Source organism: Asparagus officinalis, chromosome 8, assembly GCF_001876935.1.
Source record: "Asparagus officinalis chromosome 8, Aspof.V1, whole genome shotgun sequence".
In the NCBI taxonomy this organism is placed as follows: domain Eukaryota; kingdom Viridiplantae; phylum Streptophyta; class Magnoliopsida; order Asparagales; family Asparagaceae; genus Asparagus; species Asparagus officinalis.
Window position 1 is genome coordinate 3,454,571 of NC_033801.1, and position 16,245 is coordinate 3,470,815.

General features: G+C 40.2%; 1 protein-coding gene across 1 annotated transcript in view; it reads right to left on the reverse strand.

The window, feature by feature from the left end:
* LOC109851422 overlaps positions 15,678-16,245 on the reverse strand; it is a 9,015-nt gene continuing 8,447 nt past the window's right edge. Inside the window, exon 4 of the mRNA XM_020421547.1 lies at positions 15,678-16,176. Within this exon, the coding sequence (XP_020277136.1) occupies positions 15,883-16,176 (294 nt within the window). The 3' untranslated portion in view covers positions 15,678-15,882. The remainder of the gene's footprint in view (positions 16,177-16,245) is intronic.

Genomic DNA, 16,245 nt, shown 5'->3' on the forward strand with positions numbered 1-16,245 from the left:
CACCTATGACCCGACCCGACCCGTTTGCCACACCTTTCAGGTTGTTGAATCCCATAAACTTTTGGATGTACTCATCAATGCACATTGTAAATTTGGGAGTATCGACAAGGCTTTAAAGTTGTTCAATGAGATGCGTGGTAAGGGGCTGAAACTCACAACCTTAGCTGGGTTGCGTCAAAGCTGGAAGATTGGTTGATGCAGAAAATATACATAGGATGATGAATCCTTGATGAAAGTTGGTGTTCAGTATATACACGGATGAGTTAAATTACACAGAACATAGTATATGATGAGGCAATGAATTCCCAATGGCCTATGATCTTGATCATTTCTAGTTTGAAATCATTTCTATATTGTTCTCATAGCATCTTTTTTATGCGGTCTTCTGCATGTTAAGTGTATGATCACTGATAGATTCTGGAATTAACCATCCTTCTATTTTGTGGGTTTGATAAATACCGGAATGATTGATAAATTCTTTCTGGTCATCCAGCAAAGCTGATGCCCAAAGGAAAAATCTTTACAACGATAGGGAGGGATATGACGTTGGCTATATCAAGGAAAGGATCACGGTCGTTTAAACATCATCAAAATTTTAAAATTGAGACGGTGATCTCTTAATTGCCAAATAATATGACTGACTAGGATCCGTGTTCGTGAACATACAATACGACTATGGACTTAAGAAGCAGCCGTTTCATTCTTATTATTTTCATTCTTCCGTCAAATTCTTTTGGGAAGCTTTCTTTAAAAAAAATTATTAAAGATAAAGGGGGTTTCCTGATAACCCCTAAACTTATCGGAGGGTTTCTGGTATTTTGAAAGTTATATATGAAGGGTGGTTATCCGACAACCTTTCAAAGTTAAAGGGGGTTTATGGAATTTAGCCCCAAATATTAAAAAAATATATAGTATCGACATGATTTCGGAAAAAGCATATACAGAACGGATTCGGATCCTCTCCACTAAAAAATAGTGGAGGGACCAATTCATTATCACAGCTATTGATTATCTAGTTTGTGGTTATGATTTTTTCTTTTAGTGCAAATTAGGAATGAGTGCAATACGCGGGGGTATTGTAAGTGTTAGATTTAGATTGTATCATAACCGTCTACTAAATAATCAACGATTGAGATTAAAAGTAGTGGGTAAGTGTTAGATTTAGATTGTATCATAACCGTCTACTAAATAATCAACGATTGAGATTAAAAGTAGTGGTCTCTCCACTACTTTTTTGTATCATAACCGTCTACTAAATAATCAACGATTGAGATTAAAAGTAGTGGTCTCTCCACTACTTTTTTTATAGTGGAGAGGATCCAAATCCAATACAGAACGTGGTACGAACCCAAACAAACTATACAACACATTCAAACATAGCCATCCACAACGGCCTCATAGCTAACGTTCAACGAGCGTGACAGTACTACCGCACCACGTCCCCACAGAAACTCCACCGGCACTCCCCCACATTTCAACAGCAACTCGCTCATCGCGGTGTTCGAAGAACAAACATGGTCGTCATTGCCAACTCCGTAGTTGCATTGAGCACATTCTGTCCGGCGTACAACCCTACCTCCCGCGTGTACGCAGTTTCATAAATCCAGGGAATGTTCCTCAGCGAGCGCGAGCACGAGCACATCTCGTCCCAAATTATAAGTCTCTTTGGTGGAAGTGATGAATCCTTCTGCTCGGACTTATGCATCTTGCATTATGGAGATAAATTTATAGGATTCCAAATTTAGATTATTTCTTCATTGCATTCACCAAGATTTGGAAAAAGCTATCTGCCGTGATTGAAATTAACCACCACCATCATCCTTGAAGGCGTTTAGTCAATTAGACAGAAAAATTAAAATAGAACATTTGTAGGATAATTTGTTATGATAATTAGAACAGGAACATTTTCAATAATATATATTGTCCAAATACGTATCATTAATCAATAACAACTGGTAACACGACCTCGTATTGCTGCGAACAATACATTATTAAAGCAACAAGGAACACACTCAATACTTCTAAATTAAACTCAATCTCACGCACCAATCTAGTTAATAACTGAGCAGAAGATAAACTTAGATAGTAATTACTATGCAATATGAATTGCGCAGTGATTATTAAATAGAGACGGAGCAGATGGCGGGAACGTAAGCAGACCCCCTGCCCCCAGTATACGCAAGACAATCACGCCACACTTTGTTCCTCGCTTTCTCTACGCATTCGTTGCATAACGCTGCGTTCAGCGTGTAGCATATATCGTCACTCTGAAGGAGGGCGCGGCGTGTCTTGGTCTTCTTCATCTCCAAATTCTTTCTTGTTGTCCCCGGAGGGAGGTGGAAGTTCCCTCTGTTGACGCTGTTCGCTCCGTACCTGCAAGTAGTTGTGATGTGTTCCTCGTTGATGAAAGCAGCGAGTACTGCGGTGCTGCATCCTACGATCAGCAGGAGCAGAACGAAGGAAGATGCCGCCCGCACATGAATTTGAGAAGCCATTTCTATATTTAGCTCTTCTTGCCTGTAATTAAGCTTTGTGTTTTGAAGGGATAAGATGTTATGAGACGAGTGTATGCTATATATAGAGGAGTTTGCTTCCATTACGCTGAATCGGGCGAATTAGGTGCCGGCCAATCTTTCTTTTCTTTTATTTTTTTTTTTTCAATTGTTGACAAAATGCGAAACATGCGCATACAAGATCAAGCCATAACTCCACCAAGCACGAACCTCCTCATCTTGTTCAGCGCCGGCGAATCGCGTTGTATATCAGTTGTTTCCTTCTTTTGATTTCGGCCGGGTATCTGTTAGGTTTTTGGATTATGTGAAACGCTCCTAATTAAGCTCTAGTAACAACAACTTTATCTTGTTACGAGCGGCAGCGCTGTTTTTGTTTTTAGACGTGGGAACGTTCCCTGATTCCACTGCAAATCTACCTCATATGATAACAAACTTTGCCAAAGAAATTCATTTGAATACACGTCAGGGTTTGATGACATTGGGTCGTGCTCTTTGCAGCACTGCTTTAGTATTGTTTTGGTCTACCGGCCGGAGTCACTTATGTGTAGCATCTGCTGGACACGCATATGGTAATTGTGCCGGACTACTTAAATCACCATATTTCGGGGCCGCGGAAAGAACTTCGGTATTATCAAATATAAGAAATTAGATGTTAACTTTTTCAAAGGTATGATAGTTTTATATTTTAACATACGCTCTACGTTGAGCACCCCTTTTACGAGCAGAAACCTGAACTCTTGCAGAGGGATAAATTTTTAAAATTTCGCTTGCCAACGGAATTCAAATCTAGATTGCTCTAATACCATTTGAATCCTTCCACTTCACGGAAATTCCAAAGTTGTGGTGAGTATTGAGAGTTATAGTTTGGTTTGCTGATTGGTTATAACATTTCTTTTTCTTTTTCTTTTTTTGGGTTTGCTTGGTAAGGATTGAGGGTTATAGGATTCCCACTTTTAGATTATTTTTAATCCCATTCAACAAGATTTTAGATTATTTTTTATCATGGAGGGAAATATATAGGATTCCAAATTTTAGATTATTTTTCATGGCAGTTCACCAAGATTTTAGAAAAAAGTGTTAGGTTGGGGGTGGATACCAACCTCCGGCGGCGGAGGAGCTCCGACGAGCTCTAGGATGACGCAGGCGAGCTCCGGTAGTCACAGGCGAAGCCACAGGCGGCGAGGTCCAGGCGATCTTCGGCAGCACAGGCGAGCTCGGCGTTCTTTTTGGCGAACCCGACCTTTGTGTCAGGGTTATTCGCTGGCGACAGGCTGTCGCCAGCCCCTCATCTCCGCCTATATAAACCCCCAACCTAGGGTTTTGGAAACTGTAGCGCTTCTCCCCCTCTCCTCCGATCTTTCTTCTCTGGCGGCGGCGAAAACGCCGAAATCGCAGCAGCGATTTAATCTCCAGCTTTCATTGTGTTTGAAGGGGGATTATAGTAGAGAGAGAGAGAATTAAAGAGGGTGTTTATATTGGGGTTATTCATTTATTCTCAAGTGAGAATTGAAAGGGTTCATACCCTTTAATTATTAACACTGTAGCTACAGTGTTTATTTGAGAAATCTCAGTTTTAAGATCTGCTCCTAAATTATAATTTCTTGTTTGATTAATAAGAAATTGACTGTGTGGCTCCCGAGGACGTAGGCAGTTGCCGAACCTTGTTAAATCTTGTGTACTGTTCTCTATTCTGCGTTTCTGTTGGCATTAGGGATTTCGGCGTTAAATTCCCAACAACTGGTATCAGAGCGTGAAACGATCTAGAGGAAGTCAGATTCAAGTGGGAGCCATGGCCGCAGATGAGGCAAAAATGAGACTTGAGAAATTTGATGGAACATATTTCGGATTCTGAAAAATGCAGATAGAGGATTATCTGTATCAGAAAAATCTGTATCAACCACTATCGGGGAAGAAGCCAGATTCTATGAAGGCAGATGAGTGGAACCTTCTAGATAGACAAGCCCTCGGAGTTATCAGATTGACGTTGACTCGCAATGTTGCGTTCAACATAGCAAAGGAGAAGACCACGACGGGTCTTATGGCAGCTCTCTCAAATATGTATGAGAAGCCATCAGCCGCAAATAAAGTTCATTTAACACGGCGGTTATTCAATCTGAAAATGACGGAAGGCGCGTCAGTAGCACAACACCTCAATGAACTTAATACGGTTACAACCCAATTGAGTTCAGTTGAGATTGAGTTTGATGAGGAAGTTCGGGCGTTGATACTTTTTTCTTCCCTACCAGAGAGTTGGAACGCTACAGTCACGGCAGTGAGTAGCTCGTCGGGAAAGAAAAAATTAAAGTTTGACGACGTTCGTGATTTGGTTCTCAGTGAGGAGATCCGACGGAGAGAAACGGGTGAAGCTACAACCTCTTCAGTATTGCATACAGAGTCAAGAGGTAGAAATTCAACCAGAGGAAACGGACGAGAAAAATCAAACTTCAGAGGTAGATCAAAGGACAGGAGGTCCAAGTCAAGGAATCCAAGCAACAGCTCGAAGGCTATCGAGTGTTGGAATTGTGGAAAGACCGGGCATTACAAGAATCAGTGCAAGAGTGCACAGAAAGAGAAGGAGGCAAAGGCAGAGGTGAATGTCACATCCACTTCAGGAGGAGACGACGCATTGATATGCTCTTTGGAGAGCAAGGAGGAATCTTGGGTGTTAGATTCAGGAGCGTCGTTCCATGCTACCTCTCAGAAAGAATTCTTCAAGAAGTATACCCCCGGAAATCTTGGATACGTATATCTTGGTGATGATCAACCATGTGCTATTGTGGGCAAAGGCGTAGTGAAAATTAAGTTGAACGGGTCAGTATGGGAGCTGAAGGATGTCAGGCATATTCCCGACCTGAGAAAGAATTTAATATCCGTAGGCCAGTTGGCTGGCGAAGGATATACCACAACCTTCCATGGAGGTGATTGGAAGATCTCAAAGGGCGCAATGACGATTGCCCGAGGCAAGAAGACTGGTACCCTGTATATGACAGCAGGTGCACGTTGTTTGATCTCAGTTGCAGCAGGCAATGAGACTTCAAAGCTGTGGCACCAGAGACTCGGTCATATGAGTGAAAAGGGGATGAAAATCATGCACACAAAGGGAAAACTTCCAGGACTGCAGTCAGTGGAGATGGATATGTGTGAAGAATGCATACTTGGAAAGCAGAAGAGAGTCAGCTTTCAGACGAGTGGCAGAACCCCCAGGAAAGAGAAGCTAGAGCTCGTTCACTCAGATGTTTGGGGACCAACAACCACCGCGTCCATTGGTGGAAAACACTACTTCGTAATTTTTATCGATGATCACTCTCAGAAAGTGTGGGTCTACTTTCTGAAGCATAAGTCAGAAGTATTTGAAGCTTTCAGGAGATGGAAAGCTATGGTCGAGAATGAGACCGGTCTGAGAATAAAAAAGCTCAGGACCGACAATGACGGTGAGTATGAAGACACCGGATTCAAGAAGTTCTGCTATGAGCACGGGATCAGAATGGAGAGAACCGTGCCCGGCACGCCTCAGCAAAATGGTGTAGCTGAGCGGATGAACCGAACGTTGACAGAGAGAGCCAGAAGCATTCGAGTACAATCAGGCCTACCGAAGCAGTTCTGGGCAGAAGCGGTCAACACAGCAGCTTACTTGATCAACCGAGGTCCATCGGTTCCATTGGAGCACAGAATACCAGAGGAGGTATGGTGCGGAAAGGAGGTAAAACTCTCACATCTTAAAGTTTTCGGTTGTGTAGCTTACGTGCATATTAGTGATCAAGGCAGGAATAAGCTTGATCCCAAGTCAAAGAAATGCACTTTCATCGGCTATGATGAAGATGAGTTCGGCTACCGCATTTGGGACAACGAAAACAAGAAGGTGATTAGGAGCAGAGATATGATATTCAACGAGAAGGTGATGTACAAGGACATGCACAAGACAGATGACTCGGAGAGCGAGTCAATATTTGTAGATGCAGATGATGTCCCGAGTAACCTCTCGGAAGAACCCAATGCAGAGGGTCCTCAGCAAGAAGAGCCTGTTGGACAAGATGGTGCGCAGGAGCCCGACGCACCAGCTCCGATATTAAGAAGATCTTCTCGTCCTCCTGTACCCAACAGGAGATACATGAACTATCTGTTGTTGACAGATGGTGGGGAGCCTGAAAGCTTTGATGAAGCTTGTCAGTGTGGAGATGCGAGCAAGTGGGAGCTTGCAATGAAAGATGAGATGAAGTCTCTCATCTCAAACCAGACGTGGGAACTAGCTGAGTTGCCTACGGGTAAGAAGGCACTCCACAACAAATGGGTGTACCGGGTGAAAGATGAGCAGAATGGTTCCAGAAGATATAAAGCTCGGCTAGTTGTCAAAAGTTTCCAGCAGAAGGAAGGAATTGACTACACCGATATTTTCGCTCCCGTGGTGAAGCTAAATACTATCAGGACCGTGATGAGTATTGTAGCAATTGAAGATCTTCATCTCGAGCAGTTATACGTGAAGACGGCGTTTCTTCACGGAGATCTAGAAGAGGAGATATACATGCACCAGCCAGAAGGTTTCTCAGAAGAAAAGAAGAAAAAGAACCTGGTGTGCAGACTCAAGAAGAGCTTGTATGGCCTGAAACAAGCCCCAAGACAGTGGTACAAGAAGTTTGACGGCTTCATGCACAAGGAAGGTTTCCAGAAGTGCAACGCCGACCACTGTTGCTACTTCAAAAGATATCAGTCCAGCTATATCATCCTACTGCTGTATGTTGATGATATGTTGGTTGCAGGAGCAGATATGGAGGATATCAAGAGTTTGAAGCAGCAGCTGTCAAAGGAGTTTGACATGAAGGACTTGGGTCCAGCGAAGAAGATCCTTGGAATGCAAATCACGAGAGATAAGAAGAGAGGTCTCTTGCAGTTATCTCAGACGGAGTACATCAACCGTGTTTTGTAGAGATTTATCATGGGCAACACCAAGCCTGTGAGCACACCCTTGGCCAGCCATTTTCGTCTGTCAAAGGATCAGTCTCCTCAGTCAGAAGAAGAGAAAGAGAGTATGGCTCAGGTTCCTTACGCCTCAGCTATCGGAAGTTTAATGTACGCAATGGTCTGTACGAGACCAGACATTGGCCATGCAGTGGGAGTGGTCAGCCGGTTTATGTCGAATCCAGGAAAAGCTCATTGGGAAGCGGTCAAGTGGATTCTGAGATATCTACGAGGCACCACACAGAAGTGTTTGCACTTTGGTAAGGGAGAGGTAGAAGTGCAAGGGTACGTAGATGCAGACTTCGGCGGCGAAGTTGATCACCGAAGAAGCACCACCGGCTATGTATTCACCGTTGGAACTACAGCTGTCAGTTGGATGTCACAGGTACAGAAGATCGTTACCCTATCCACTACAGAAGCTGAGTATGTTGCAGTGACTGAAGCCAGTAAAGAGATGATATGGCTTCAGGGTTTGTTGACAGAGCTGGGATTCAAACAGGAGAAGAATGCTTTGCACAGTGATAGCCAGAGTGCGATACACTTAGCGAAGAATTCAGCATTTCATTCTAGAACGAAGCATATTGCGCTTCGGTACCACTTCATCAGATCCCTGTTGGAAGATGACGTGTTGAAACTGGAAAAGATTCCAGGAAGTAAGAATCCAGCAGACATGTTAACAAAGACGGTGACAGTTCAGAAACTGGAGTTGTGCGCAACTTCAGTTGGCCTTCATGCATAGATGATGAGGGCGGAGCCACACAGGAGAGGAGCTTGATGAGATAGCCTGATTGACGGCGGTTCCCCGAGCTCTGCGTTCTTTTTGGCGAACCCGACCTTTGCGTCAGGGTTATTCGCTGGCGACAGGCTGTCGCCAGCCCCTCATCTCCGCCTATATAAACCCCCAACCTAGGGTTTTGGAAACTGTAGCGCTTCTCCCCCTCTCCTCCGATCTTTCTTCTCTGGCGGCGGCGAAAACACCCAAATCATAGCAGCGATTTAATCTCCAGCTTTCATTGTGTTTGAAGGGGGATTATAGTAGAGAGAGAGAGAGAATTAAAGAGGGGGTTTATATTGGGGTTATTCATTTATTCTCAAGTGAGAATTGAAATGGTTCATACCCTTTAATTATTAACACTGTAGCTACAGTGTTTATTTGAGAAATCTCAGTTTTGAGATCTGCTCCTAAATTGTAATTTCTTGTTTGATTAATAAGAAATTGACTGTGTGGCTCCCGAGGACGTAGGCAGTTGCCGAACCTCGTTAAATCTTGTGTACTGTTCTCTATTCTGCGTTTCTGTTGCATTAGGGATTTCGGCGTTAAATTCCCAACAAAAAGATATCAGCGATTGAAACCATAACCATCACTGTTAAAGGCATTTAGTCCACTAGACAGAAAAATAAAACTAGAACATTTGTAGGATATTTTTTTTCTGACAGTCAATTAGAACATGAACTTTTGCCTTAATTAAATTTTGACGTAAATTAATTTTTATTAGTATATATTGCTCAAATACATATCCCTCAATAACAACTAGAAACACAACATTGTATTGCGGTAAACAATTAATACATTGTGAAAGCAACAAGTAACACACTCAATACTTCTAAAACTCAATCTCACGTACACAACAATCTAATTAATAACTGAGCAGAAGATAAACTGAATACGTCAAATTTCTAATATTTGGTAATACTGAAGTCTTTTCCCCCCGGAAATACAAAGATTCATGTAGTCCTGTGCAGTTACTATACGTCCGTTAGATGCTACATGTAAGTGACTCCATTAGACCAAGATACAAAACACAGTCCCGTAAAGAGCAGGTTTTCAAACCCTAACATGTATTGAACCTCGTGGATTTTTCAGCAAAGTTGTTATCATATGAGATAGATTTTGCAATGTTTTAAAGAACTCAAAACAAGAACTCGGCAGCAGAACCAAGGAAATTAAGGTTCTGTTTGGCAAAACTAGCTGAAAGCTGCGAGATTATAGCTGAAAGCTGTCAAGCTAGCTGAAAGCTGTGAAATTATAGCTGAAAGCTGATAGCTGTGTAGCTAGCTGATTGACTAGAGCTGTTTGGCAAAAGAAGCTGTACAACTAGCTTAAATTTGTTAAATGACTAAAAAGGTCATGCAATATTATTAATATAAAATTAAAATTATTAGGGGCAAAAACGGAAGAAAAAAATTGACAGCTCCTTCCCAAAGACAAACGCTACTTGAGATAGCTTTCCAAAAGCTACTTGCAAAAGACACAATCTCCAAAATAATCTCCTTCTATTTTTGGTTACCAAACAGCTCTACTAGCTTATTGACCAAGTCAATAAGACACAAACTCTTAGATAAGACACTTTTTTTGTTTGCCAAACAGTGCCTAAGTACCCCAGGTCTAAACAAAATGAGCGCTACAACTAACACAACAAGATAAAGTTGTTATTGTTAGAGTCTGAAATAGCTTAGCAACGTTTCACATAATTCAAAAATCTAACAGACACCCGGCCGAATCAAAATAAAGAAACAACTAATATATAATATGATTTGGCCGCACTGAACAAGATATGTAGGCAGGAGATCTTATATGCGCATATTTCTAGTTTCTTTCTCATCGACTACCCCTCCCTCTGTGTATCTTATCAATACATTAATCATCAGGCCTTTTCTCAACAATTTTTTTTAAAAAAAAAAATTTGATTGGCCGGCACCTAATTTGCCCAATTCAACATAATGCAAGCAAACTCCTCTATATATAGCATCATACACTCATGGGAAAATTTGCAAAATAGACCGTTTTTATAAAGTAATTAGCGAAATAGACCGTTTTTTAAAGTAATTAGCAAAATAGACCGTTTTTTGACAAAAGAGGTCGATTTTGAAAAAGGGTTCAGAAAACATACGGGACTACTAGTCCCGTATGTTTTGTTAACAAACAGAAAATATACGGGACTAGTAGTCCCGTATATTTTCTGAGTGAGATTAAACATACGGGACTAGTAGTCCCGTATGTTTTCTGAACCCTTTTTCAAAATCGACCTCTTTTACCAAAAAACGGTCTATTTTGCTAATTACTTTTAAAAACGGTCTATTTCGCTAAATACTTTATAAAAACGGTCTATTTTGCAAATTTTCCCTAGCACCAATTGATTGAGTCGGATCCATTGAGCTACTTCTGACGATTCATCATCAGGCAAGAGCTAAATATAGAAATGGCTTCTCAAATTCATGTGCGGGCGGCATCTTCCTTTGTTCTGCTCCTTCTGATCGTAGGATGCAACACTGCAGTACTCGCTGCTTTCATCAACGAGGAACACATCACAACTACTTGCAGGTACGGAGCGAACAGCGTCAACAGAGGGAACTTCCATCTCCCTCCGGGGACAACAAGAAAGAATTTGGAGATGAAGAAGACCAAGCCACGCCGTGCCCTCCTTCAGAGTGACGATATATGCTACACGCTGAACGCAGCGTTATGCAGCGAATGCGTAGAGAAAGCGAGGAGCAAAGTGTGGCGTGATTGTCTTGCGTTTACTGGGGGCAGGGGGTCTGCTTACGTTCCTGCCATCTGCTCCGTCTCTATTTAATAACTACTGCGCAATTCATACTGCACTCATATTTATAAGGTCTTATCTTCTGCTCAGTTATTAGAATGGTGTGTGTGATTTGAGTTGCAGAAAATATCATGTGTTTTACTTGTTGCTTTCAAAATGTATTGTTTACAGAAAGACGATTCATGTTTACTACTTGTTATTGATTCCTATGTATTTGAACAAAAAATATATATATATATACTGCTTCTGCTGCAAATTTTAAGTGCCAAGGTTCTGGTTCTAATTGACTTACATAAAAATTTATCTCATAAAATTTTTTTGTCCTCTCACATTCTTTTTAACCCAGACTTCACTTGGAGGTTCTGAAAAAGTTTGGACTATTTCTCGATTTGTGTGTGCCATCCATGCACAAGCGACGTGCATGTTTCCATATATTTAAATAGGAAATTAAAAAGAAGATCACCGCATAACATAAAACTATAACTCTTAAGTTTTCTCATGGTAGTTAGGGAAAAAAGTTTCCATCGGTAAGCATCCAATCATAACCATCTCTACAAGAATGGAGTGATTTATAGCATCAATTGAATAGTCGCAATTTCCAATCTAGTCATCTAACCCCTCATGCATGATATAAATTACCCAGTTACTTATTGAATTCTTACTCAGTTTTTGTGGTGTGACTCTCTATAGAATATTTGTTTAGTTATTCACTCATTTTGAGTAGTTTCTCCTACATTTATTTATTTGCAGGCTCGTGTCCCTCAATTGCTGGACAAGTGTTATTCGTAAAAGGGTTAAGTTTAGAAAACCCCTCAACTATGAGGCTTGTCTCAGAAAATTTCCTCTCAACTGTTATAATTTTAAAAAATCTCAAGTTTGAGAGCGTTGTAAATAACCCCTCGACTTTCCAAATATGATTAAACTCCTATCAACTATGGGGTGTCTCCCAAAACTCCACTTCATTTTTACAATTTTGTCATATAACCCCCACAACCCACACCCCTAATATCATCAATTCAAAATGTGCAATAAGCAAATTATTGTTTGTTGAAGAAAAAACCATGTTAGTTCAAAAAACCAACCCTATCAACAATTACTTAATTTTACATGTTTGTTGGGAGTTTTCTGACTCACTTGGGATTTGCGCACCCCAGTCTCGGGGAATATCTTTCTTCGCGGGATCACAAATATTTTGAGGAGCAAACCCAGCGGCAGTGGTCACTGATCTACTTTTTCAGTTTCTACTAGCTTCAGTTATTTTAGATAGTTCTTTTTTTTATGTTTCGGACTTTTCTTGGAGCCACATGTGGCCTTTCTAGCCTATGATGTATTTTCTTACTCTTTTCCCTTTTTGTATAGATGTAGTTGAACTCTGTCGTTCTGGAGATTTTTTTTATCTATATATTTCTTTGCTATCTTAGTAACATGCTTTGTGGTGTAGTTTTTGGTTATATATTTGTGTACAGGATAATCTAGAGATGTGAATATGACTGTATGGTTGTATTGTCGGCCAAGTCACGTTTCAACTTATGTAGACTTTAATTCGATGGTTTTTTATGAGGAAATTAATCTTCCAAAAAAATTCAAAAGTTTTGATTGTTTCAAACATTAGAAGTATGGATAAGTAGAACATAAAAGTAGATTAATGTTTCTAAAAAGAAAGAAAACATTGGGTTCACACGTGGACATAGCAATAAAAATGGTGGATGAAGAAGAAGAGGGGAAAATAAAATGGAAAATGTATTTAATCAAAAAGCTAAAAGGAACACCATGGTAAAAAAAATTAATGTCTTAGGGATAGTTTGGCAATTTTAAATCATGAGTTCATTTAGATTTAATTTTATTAGTTTAGGGGGTTAAGTGAAAAAATCGTTGGGGGTGGGTTAAATCATGTTTTGAAAGTTGAGGGGGTTACTACAACAATCCCAAAATTGAGGGATGAGAGGAGGGTGTTTTAGATTCGAAATAGTTGATAGGAGTTTTCTGAGATGACGCAGTAGTTGAGGAAGGTTTTCTAAAATTAACCCCTCTAATAATTAGTACTATATGTACCTTACCTCTTAAATGTATGGTATACTTTTTGATCAGAGAAAATGATTTACACGACCAAGGTTAAATAGGCCATTTCGGTTTTAAACGAAAAATTGTCTACTTTTGTGTTTGGATCTAAATAATTCAGGATATTTGAATGAAGGGATGTATAGAACTAAGCGGCTTATGGACTAGATTTACTAGAATCATCTTAATATAGAACTACACATTACTTTCGACATTAAGGGCTTGTTTGGATTGAGGGGAATGAGGGTGAAGGGAAGTTAGGGGAACCATTCATCTCTATTCATCTTGTTTGGGAACACTTAGGAGGTGAAGTTAATTCACCCTAGTTCCCCTTGGTTCATCCCCAAATAGTATAAAATTTGTTACCCCCCAAATTGGGGTGTAACCAAGGGGAAGGAAACTCCCTTCCCTTCCCTTCTCTCAGTTTCTCTTAACTTCCCTTCACCCCCTACAAATCCCAACAGGCCCTAAGGCTCAAAGTAGTATTGATAACTTTCATATTTTGGCCCTCATAACTCTCGCTATTTTAATCTTAAACCAGAAACCAGCAGTTGATTCCAGTATCCAGCATTGGTCGTAGCACAGTCAAGTTGTGGCAAAGCTTGAGCCATGTTAAATAAAATAATAAGGACCCCAACCAATTTTGCTCAACTGCACACTCTGCATGGTGCCTCATTTTCATGAAAATATTAAACTAAGGTCCATCTTCAACCGCCACAGTGCACATGAAATTGATACCATGGCAGCCTTCACGTCTCGTCATCCTATTATAAAAAATATATTATTTTATTAATCCTTATCTCCAGTGCCAACCTCTTCTTGTACAAACGTGTTCTATAATCTATTTTTATAAAGGGTTAATTGTAGACAGACACCTCGGTATCACCCAATTTCAAAAAAATTTAGTTCTATTTGCACCCCATATTATTCCATTTGTTGCAAATAGAATCCCTGTAGTATTAGCCCAATTGTGAATACAATTAGAGAGCTTTTTCGACCAATTGTGAATACACTCGGTGAGCTTTTTCGACTCTTTAAAAAGTCAGAAAAAATAGTAATTTGGTGTCTATCCTCATCAATAGAACTAAGGGGGGTCATCTGCCTCCTCAACATTTTTAATGATTTTGAGAGTCAAAAATAAATTCATCAATGAGTCTATTCGCAACAAATAGAACTACATGGAGCCTATTCACAAATGGTGATACTACGAAGTTCAAGTTCGCAATTAAAACTTTTATAAATTACAATTCAAGTTACAGTTACACATTTCTATACACAGTTGACACTATTACAGAAACAAAATCCAGTCGCCAGATTTCTTCACCTTATAAAAGATAGGACAGATTTTCAAAACCAACCTATTTAGCAACTTAATAACAAAAAACGACCTATTTGTGATTTAATTATCAAAATCGACTCAGTTTCAGCCAGTTGGCTGAAACTGGGTCGATTTTGATAAAAAAAAAAGTTACTAAACTTCACGGGACTTGAAGTCCCGTGAAGTTTAACAAGTCCCATGAAGTTTAACAACGCGCTTAAACTTCACGGGACTTGAAATCCCGTGAAGTTCCGTAAATTAGTTCGTCAAAATCGACCCAGTTTCAGCCAGTTGGCTGAAACTGGGTCAATTTTGGCAATTAAATTCGAAATGGGTCGATTTTTACAATTAAGTTTCAAAATGGGTTGGTTTTAACCAACTGGCTGAAATTGAGTCGATTTTGGCAATTAAATTCGAAATAGGTCGATTTTTACAATTAATAAGTTTCAAAATGGGTTGGTTTTAAAAATTTGGCTGAAACTGAGTCGATTTTGGCAATTAAATTCAAAATGGGTCGATTTTTACAATTAAGTTTCAAAATGGGTTGGTTTTAAAATTTTGTCCTAAAAAAATATCAGTAGCGTTTACCTCATCCTCAGTGCCAACTCCTCAAGTGGGCAATACCAGACTCAAGCAATTTGCTCTTGATCCTACAGACACCACTATGATTCAAAACCATCAAAGGTTAGTCTTCGCTGTCATGTCCCGTGACAAATTACCACGGCCTTCTGTCTCTTTCAACTCTATAAATGGACCTGAAACTGAGAGGTCAAGAAAACCAAGCAAAACAAAAACCTCATACAAGCCTCCATAAAAAAAATGAGTCAGCCGTTCATCATCGCTCTTCTTGTAGGCCCGCTCGCCAATGGCAAGAGGCAGATACCGAAGAGGGGGCAGATCAAGTCGAGGATAGCAGCCAATGCGCTGAACTCCATCGCTTCAATGATTCGCAGAAAATGATGTCCTTGTGTATGTGCCATTGATAAAGAGTAATGTTGTATATTTCCAACCCATGTAAATGATCAGATGTTTTATGCATACACAAGATTTTTCTTCAGCATTTTCACTCGTATTTTGCTTCAAAACCTGTCTAAGCCAATAGGAGGAGCTCTTTGTTTCCATGGATTTGGTTAGAGATCCATGGAAATATGGGGCCCATAAGAGGATTCTGTGACACAACTGCTTTCCAACAGCGTAGAATTTCCCCATTCGTTTGCAAGGAATATGGAGGGGACCCTCTCGCAAAGCTAGAAATTTGCTTCAGAAGTTCAAAGAAAGTAATACACAAAGTGGTTAAAGAGTGAAAGGGTGGTGATACCTTCAATCCTTTTCCAAGCATCTACATTTCCATCAAAACAAACAAAAACTTCTTTGAAAAGATTCGAAAATTAGTTTTCTTCTGATCTATATAATGACTCAAGATTCTCTTCAGAACAAACCATGTAACTTAAGTAATAACAACAATGATCATCTAAGTATTTCTAACCTCTCGTTAAGTCTACAGATTACGGTAGCACTGCAGTTGTCCTGTTGATCTAAGATGTTCAAGTGACTGATCGTCATCGGTTGCTGATGATGAAGAACAGGATGATGAATCTTCTGGAGGAGTGCTGGTTGATGGCTTGGGAGCGGGTGAGATGAGGTTCTTGAACCAGGCACCCTGGAATCTTGGGCTGCCATTGTTTGTATTATCTGTGTTGCTTGGTGAGACTGATGAGTTTGAGGCCACACCGGCCAAGAATCTGTAGGCCACTTTGCTGGCTGAGACTATTTCCTCCTTTGCTTGTCTAAGCTGCAGTAGAGATATGGAGGAATAGGATTTCGATCAACAAACTTAAAAGACTTACTGTAGTAGATAGAA